At 59.5% G+C, this 7,386-nt stretch overlaps 1 protein-coding gene across 1 annotated transcript; it reads right to left on the bottom strand.

The window, feature by feature from the left end:
- Nucleotides 1-2,483: 2,483 nt before the first annotated feature.
- LOC138100640 (uncharacterized) lies at nucleotides 2,484-6,551 on the bottom strand (the record flags this gene model as incomplete). The annotated part of the gene is made up of 3 exons (XM_068998515.1): nucleotides 6,535-6,551; nucleotides 2,920-4,123; nucleotides 2,484-2,627 (listed from the first exon to the last, which is right to left on the bottom strand). Coding segments are annotated over exons 1-3 (1,365 nt in total), but the record flags the coding sequence as incomplete, so codon positions are not given.
- Between the last annotated feature and the right edge of the window lie 835 nt (nucleotides 6,552-7,386).

Below are 7,386 nucleotides of genomic sequence, written 5' to 3'. Positions count from 1 at the left end.
CTGGACCCCTAGCCCTGGACCCCTGGCCCTGGGCCCCTAGCTCTGTACCCCTAGTCCTGGGCCCCTGGCCAATAGCCCTGCACCCCTGGCCCCTGGCCCTGGACCCCTAGCCCCTGGCTCTGGGCCCCTGGCCCTGGACCCCTAGCCCCTGGCTCTGGGCCCCTAGCCCTGGACCCCTGACCCCTAGCCCTGCACCCCTGGCCCTGGATCCCTGGACCCCTGCGCCCCTAACCCCTAGCCCTGGACCCCTAGCCCTGGACCCCTGGCCCCTAACCCTGGGCCCCTGCACCCCTGGCCCCTGGCCCTGGACCCCTGGCCCTGGACCCCTAGCCCTGGGCCCCTGGCCAATAGCCCTGGCCCTGGGCCCCTGGCCCTGGGCCCCTAGCCCTGGACCCCTAGCCCTGGACCTCTGACCCCTGGCCCTACACCCCTAGCCCTGGATCCCTGGACCCCTGCACCCCTAACCCCTGGCCCCCTAGCCCTGGGCCCCTAGCTCTGTACCCCTAGCCCTGGGCCCCTGGCCAATAGCCCTGCACCCCTGGCCCCTGGCCCTGGACCCCTAGCCCTGGACCCCTGACCCCTAGCCCTGCACCCCTGGCCCCTGGCCCTGGGCCCCTGACCCCTAGCCCTGCACCCCTGGCCCTGGATCCCTGGACCCCTGCGCCCCTAACCCCTGGCCCTGGACCCCTAGCCCTGGGCCCCTGGCCCCTAGCCCTGCACCCCTGGCCCCTGGCCCTGGGCCCCTGACCCCTAGCCCTGCACCCCTGGCCCTGGATCCCTGGACCCCTAGCCCTGGACCCCTGGCTCCTGGCCCTGGACCCCTGACCCTGTGGCCTGTGGCCCCTGGCCTGTGGCCCCTAACCCTGCCTCCTACCCTGCACACCTGTCCCTAGCCTGTGCTCCTCACCTGTGCCTGCACCCCTCGCCCTGCCTCTTGCCCTGTACCTGCACCCCTGACCTGTGATCCTCGTGTGCACCTGCACCCCTAGTGTGTGGTCCCTACTTGCACCTGCACCCCTAACCTGTGCTCATTTGAACCTCCACCCCTAACCTGCACTCCTTCCCTGTGCCTGCACCCCTGGCCCTTGCTCCTCACCTGCACCTGGCACCCCTAGTGGGCACCTGTGCCCCTACCCTGTGTACTACTGTCCCCTTTGGCCCCTGGCCCTTACCTGCTGGTCTCTGGCTGGCGTGCGTTGTCCCTTGTGTGGTGGGCTCCTGCCGTGGTCCTGGTGGTGGGGCTCTGGCATTGTATGGGTATTGGGGCTATAGGGTTGGGGTCGGGGCTGAGGCTGCGGTTAGGGTTTGGGGCTGGGGTCGGGTGGGGAGGGTGCTGGCATGGGCTCAGCATTTTAGATTATTGCCTCCGGCTGTGGGGAGGGTGCTGGCAAGGGCTCAGCATTTTGGATTATTGCCTCCGGCTGTGGGGAGGGTGCTGGCATGGGCTCGGCATTCAGGGTGATTGCCTCCAGCTGTGGGGAGGGCTGCTGCCTGGGGCTGCTTTTTGGGGGGAATGGGGTGTTGTTTGGGGTCCTGGTTAAGGTTAGGTTTAGGGAATGGGGCTTGTGTATCGTACCTCTTGTGTTTGTTGTGGAGTGTGTGGTTTCTGAGCCCGTTCTCTTTATTCCCTGGCTTCTCCCTGGGCTCTTAGCCTTTATTATATTCTCCTGCTGCCTCCCCCTTGGGCTCTTGGCCTTTATTATGCCCCCCTGTACTCTCCCCCTGGGCTCTCAGCCTTTATTGTGTCCCTCCTTAGCTGCCACCCTTTTTGTGGTTTTCTAACCTTTTTTGTGTGGGTGTTCTCCTTCCGTGGGGGCTATGCCGCTCTCCTGGTGTTGGGGGGTCTGCCTGCTGTGGCTGAGTGGGCTAAAATGGTGGCCTGAGGGGTGCTGTGGGGTGGTGTGCGACTGGCGGGAAGGGGGGGCTGCCCTGAGGGGGGCCGGGATGGCGGGAAGGGCCGCCGTGAGGCGGCGCGGGGTGGGGGGGGTCCCCTGAGGGGACCCGCGGGCGGCGAGGGGCGGGAGCTGCCCTGAGGGGGGTCGCAATGGCGGGAAGGGCTGCCGTGAGGCGGCGCGGGGTGGGGGGGGTGCCCTGAGGGGACCCGCGGGCGGCGAGGGGCGGGGGATACCCTGAGGGGGGCTGTAATGGCGGGGGAGCTGCCCTGAGGGGACCCGCGGGCGGCGAGGGGTGGGGGGTGCCCTGAGGGGGTCCGGGGTACCGGGAGGGGCTGCCGTGAGGCGGCGTGGGGTGGGGGGGTGCCGTGAGGGAACCCGCGGGCGGCGAGGGGCGGGGGATACCCTGAGGGGGGCTATAATGGCGGGAGGGGCTGCCGTGAGGCGGCGGGGGGTGCCGTGAGGGGACCCGCGGGCGGCACGGGGCGGGGGATACCGTGAGGGGACCCGGAATGGCGGGAGGGGGGAGCGGCGGGGGGGTGTGAGGCGGCGGAGCGGTGCGGGAGCGGTGGGGGGGTGGCGGCGGCTCACGGAGGGCTGGCGGGTGGCTCCAGGTGGCGGCGGAGTGGTGCGGGACCGGCGGCGGCTCACGGAGGGCTGGCGGGTGGCTGCGGGCGGCGGCGGGTACCGGACCGGTGGGCTCTGGCTGCCGGCAGGTGCAGGGTCGGCGCGGGACTGGCGGAGGGGCGGTGCCGGGGGCGGGAAATACCGTGAGGGGAGAGGGGCGGGGCTAGGTTTCGCGCGCGCGCGAAAGAGGGGGCGGAGCCGGGGGCGGGGCGGCGTGAGGGGAGGGGGCGGGGCTACGTTTCGCGCGCGCGCGAAGGAGGGGGGCGGCGCCGGGGGCGGGGCAGCGTGAGGGGAGGGGGCGGGGCTACGTTTCGCGCGCGCGCGAAGGAGGGGGCGGTGCCGGGGGCGGGGCGGCGTGACGCAAGCGCCGGGGGCGGTGCCGGGGGCGGAGCGGCGTGACGCAGGCGCCGGGGGCGGTGCCGGGGGCGGAGCGGCGTGACGCAAGCGCCGGGGGGCGGAGCGACGTGACGCAGGCGCCGGGGGCGGTGCCGGGGGCGGGGCGGCGTGACGCAAGCGCCGGGGGGCGGAGCGACGTGACGCAGGCGGCGGGGGCGGTGCCGGGGGCGGGGCGGCGTGACGCAAGCGCCGGGGGGCGGAGCGAAGTGACGCAGGCGGCGGGGGCGGTGCCGGGGGCGGGGCGGCGTGACGCAAGCGCCGGGGGCGGTGCCGGGGGCGGAGCGGCGTGACGCAGGCGCCAGGGGCGGTGCCGGGGGCGGAGCGGCGTGACGCAAGCGCCGGGGGCGGTGCCGGGGGCAGAGCGGCGTGACGCAAGCGCCGGGGGGCGGAGCGAAGTGACGCAGGCGGCGGGGGCGGTGCCGGGGGCGGGGCGGCGTGACGCAAGCGCCGGGGGCGGTGCCGGGGGCGGAGCGGCGTGACGCAGGCGCCAGGGGCGGTGCCGGGGGCGGAGCGGCGTGACGCAAGCGCCGGGGGCGGTGCCGGGGGCAGAGCGGCGTGACGCAAGCGCCGGGGGGCGGAGCGACGTGACGCAGGCGGCGGGGGCGGTGCCGGGGGCGGAGCGTCGTGACGCAAGCGCCGGGGGGCGGAGCGACGTGACGCAGGCGGCGGGGGGCGGTGCCGGGGGCGGGGCGGCGTGACGCAAGCGCCGGGGGCGGTGCCGGGGGCGGAGCGGCGTGACGCAACGGCGGGGGCGGTGCCGGGGGGCGGAGCGGCGTGACGCAAGCGCCGGGGGGCGGCGCGGCGTGACGCGGGACCGGGGGCGGCGCCGGGGGGCGGCGCGGCGTGACGCGGGACCGGGGGCGGCGCCGGGGGGCGGCGCGGCGTGACGCGGGACCGGGGGCGGCGCCGTGGGGCGTGGCGCGGCCCGGGGGGGGCGGAGCGGTGTGGGCGGCAGGGGCGGTGCCAGGGGGCGGCGATCGGGGCCGGGCGGGGGGGGGCGTGTGGCGGGGGCTAGGGGGGCGGCGACCGGGGCCGGGCGGGGGGGGGGCGTGTGGCGCGTGGTGTGGGCCAGGGGGGCGGCGACCGGGGCCAGGGGGGCGGCGACCGGGGCGGGCGTGTGGCGCGGGCCAGGGGGGCGGCGACCAGGGCCGGGGGGCGTATGGGGTGGGCCAGGGGGGGCGTGTGACGCATATGTGGGGGGTGGGGGCCTGTGATGAATGGGGGAGGGGGCTTGGGGTGAGTGATAGGTGTGGGGGGGGGGTATCCCATTACCTAATTCAATTACTGCTCCAGATGGGAGTAGCTATGTGATGACTAATTGATTCAATTAGTTGCTCCCAGGTGGAGCAGTAATTAGGGGCCCTATATACTATATATAAAAAGAAGAAAAATAATAAGTCTGGTGCAGCAGTAGGGCTTTTAATGCTCCCTGGGAGTAAAAATTCTATATGTAAAACTTTTTTTTTTTACTCCCAGGGAGCATTAAAAGCCCTACTGCTGCTTTTTTAAATTTAAGCTATAAAGAAAAGTAAACTTTATTTCTAACAAAAGTTAGAAATAAAGTTAGAGGGAAAGAGAAAAGCAAAGTAGAAAAGTTAAAGTTAGAGAGAAAGAGAGAAAAGCAAAGTAGAAAAGTTAAAGTTAGAGAGAAAGAGAGAAAAGCAAAGTAGAAAAGTTAAAGTTAGAGAGAAAGAGAAAGAGAGAAAAGCAAAGTAGAAAAGTTAAAGTTAGAGAGAAAGAAAAGCAAAGTAGAAAAGTTAAAGTTAGAGAGAAAGAGAAAAAAGCAAAGTAGAAAGGTTAGAGAGAAAGAGAAAGAGAGAAAAGCAAAGTAGAAAAGTTAAAGTTAGAGAGAAAGAGAGAAAAGCAAAGTAGAAAAGTTAAAGTTAGAGAGAAAGAGAAAGAGAGAAAAGCAAAGTAGAAAAGTTAAAGTTAGAGAGAAAGAGAAAGAGAGAAAAGCAAAGTAGAAAAGTTAAAGTTAGAGAGAAAGAGAAAGAGAGAAAAGCAAAGTAGAAAAGTTAGAGGGAAAGAGAAAAGCAAAGTAGAAAAGTTAAAGTTAGAGAGAAAGAGAAAAAGAGAAAAGCAAAGTAGAAAAGTTAGAGAAAAAGAGAGAAGCAAAGTAGAAATGTTAGAGAGAAAGAGAAAAGCAAAGTAGAAATGTTAAAGTTGAAGAGAAGGAGAAAGAGAAAAGCAAAGTAGAAGAGTTAAAGTTAAAGAGAAGGAAAAGAGAGAAAAAGTAGAAAAGTTAAAGAGAGAGAAAAGCAAAGTAGAAAAGTTAAAGTTAGAGGGAAAGAGAAAAGCAAAGTAGAAAAGTTAAAGTTAAAGTTAGAGAGAAAGAAAGAGAAAAAGAAAAGCAAAGTAGAAAAGTTAAAGTTAGATAGAGAGAAAGAGAAAAAGAGAAAAGCAAAGTAGAAAAGTTAAAGTTAGAGAGAGAGAAAGGGAAAAAGAGAAAAGCAAAGCAAAGTAGAAAAGTTAAAGTTAGAGAGAGAGAAAAGGAAAAGCAAAGTAGAAAAGTTAAAGTTAGAGAGAAAGAGAAAAAGAGAAATGCAAAGTAGAAAAGTTAGAGGGAAAGAGAAAAGGAGAAAAGCAAAGTAGAAAAGTTAGAGGGAAAGAGAAAAGCAAAGCAGAAAAGTTAGAGGGAAAGAGAAAAGCAAAGTTGAAAAGTTAGACGGAAGGAGAAAAGCAAAGTTGAAAAGTTAGAAACAGGAAAGCAAAGTAGAAAAGTTAAAGAGAAAGGGGAAAGTAAAGCAAAAGAGTCAGCGGGAAAGAGAAAAGTAAAGTTAAAAAGTTAGAGAGAGAGAGAAAGCAAAGTTAAAGACAGAAAAGTAGAGTTGGAGAGAAGAGGAAAGAGAAAAGTAGAGAAAACACAGGAATAAAGACAAACAGAGGAACAAAGAAGAGTTAAAAGAGAAAAATAGAGAAGGACAGAAACAGAGTTAAAGGGAAAAAGAGAGAGACAAAGCAATAAGGAGAAATAGGAAAGCAAAGAAACAGAGTTCTAGAGAAGCAAAGAAATGGAGTCAGAGACAAACAAGGAAATAGTTAAAGAGAAATAGGGAAGTAAAGCTAGAGAGAAACATAATTGGAGAGAGTGAGGAGAAACTGAGAGACAGAGGTAGAAACAATGAGAAAAAGAAAAACAGACACAGAAATAAAGATAGACAGAGAAAAGTAAAGTGAAGCAAAGCAAGAAATACAGTGAATAAATGACTAAACCACACCAAAGAAAGACAGGAGCCAAGGAAGGAGGGGGGGGCTGGGGATCTTTATTAGGGTTTTAGAGTTTATTCAACTTTATTGAATGGATTTTTGTATTTACACTCTAGCACAATATACAGAAACAACAATGTATACAAATAAAGTACAAATACAATCCATATACACACTGGTAAAAGTCCTATTTGCATACAGAGCAATACATGGAAATACAGCAGCAGACACAAATACAGACCAATACAGAGCAGCACAAGGCAAATACATATCAATACAATATAACAATTACTCTATTTCTGGAAAACTTGCTACATTTTGTTTTATTGTTACAGAAAACCCAAAACAACAGCACCACAGGGAGAACATACCAGTCATCCACCACAAACACCTCTTTCAGCTTCCACACAACCCCACCATTGCTCTCATCGCAACCACTCTCCCCCCCCCAGGCTGCTCGGGAACAGGGTTCCCGAGAGCCTCCAAATCGTCCTGCCTGACAAAACCCCGGCCCGGCACGGTCCGCACCCAAACCTTGGCGATGAACATCGCCTCGCAGACCGGCCGGGACCGAGGAAAAAAAAACCCAGCCGGGGGGGAAAAAAAAAAAAACCCCCCCAGCTGGGGTTTTTTTATTCTAAATTTAAAAATGTGTTGAAAAACCTGAAAGGCAAAAACCAAACACACAAGGTTAGAACCATTCCACCACACACACACCTCTTTCAGCTTCCACACAATCCCACCATCATCTCAACCACTCTCCCCACCCTGGCTGCTCGGGAACGGGGTTCCCGAGAGCCTCCAAATCGTCCTGCCTGACAAAACCCCGGCCCGGCACGGTCCACACCCAAACCTTGGCGATGAACATCGCCTCGCAGACCGGCCGGGACCGAGGAAAAAAAAACCCAGCCGGGGGGAAAAAAAAAAAAACCCCCCAGCTGGGGTTTTTTTATTCTAAATTTAAAAATGTGTTGAAAAACCTGAAAGGCAAAAACCAAACACACAAGGTTAGAACCATTCCACCACACACACACCTCTTTCAGCTTCCACACAATCCCACCATCATCTCAACCACTCTCCCCCCCCCAGGCTGCTCGGGAACGGGGTTCCCGAGAGCCTCCAAATCGTCCTGCCTGACAAAACCCCGGCCCGGCACGGTCCGCACCCAAACCTTGGCGATGAACATTGCCTCGCAGACCGGCCGGGACCGAGGAAAAAAAAACCCAGCCGGGGGGGAAAAAAAAAAAAACCCCCCCAGCTGGGG

Source organism: Aphelocoma coerulescens, unplaced genomic scaffold (assembly GCF_041296385.1).
Source record: "Aphelocoma coerulescens isolate FSJ_1873_10779 unplaced genomic scaffold, UR_Acoe_1.0 HiC_scaffold_123, whole genome shotgun sequence".
NCBI lineage: Eukaryota > Metazoa > Chordata > Aves > Passeriformes > Corvidae > Aphelocoma > Aphelocoma coerulescens.
Note: the sequence above shows the minus strand (reverse complement) of the source record. Positions and strands in the feature narration are given on the sequence as shown.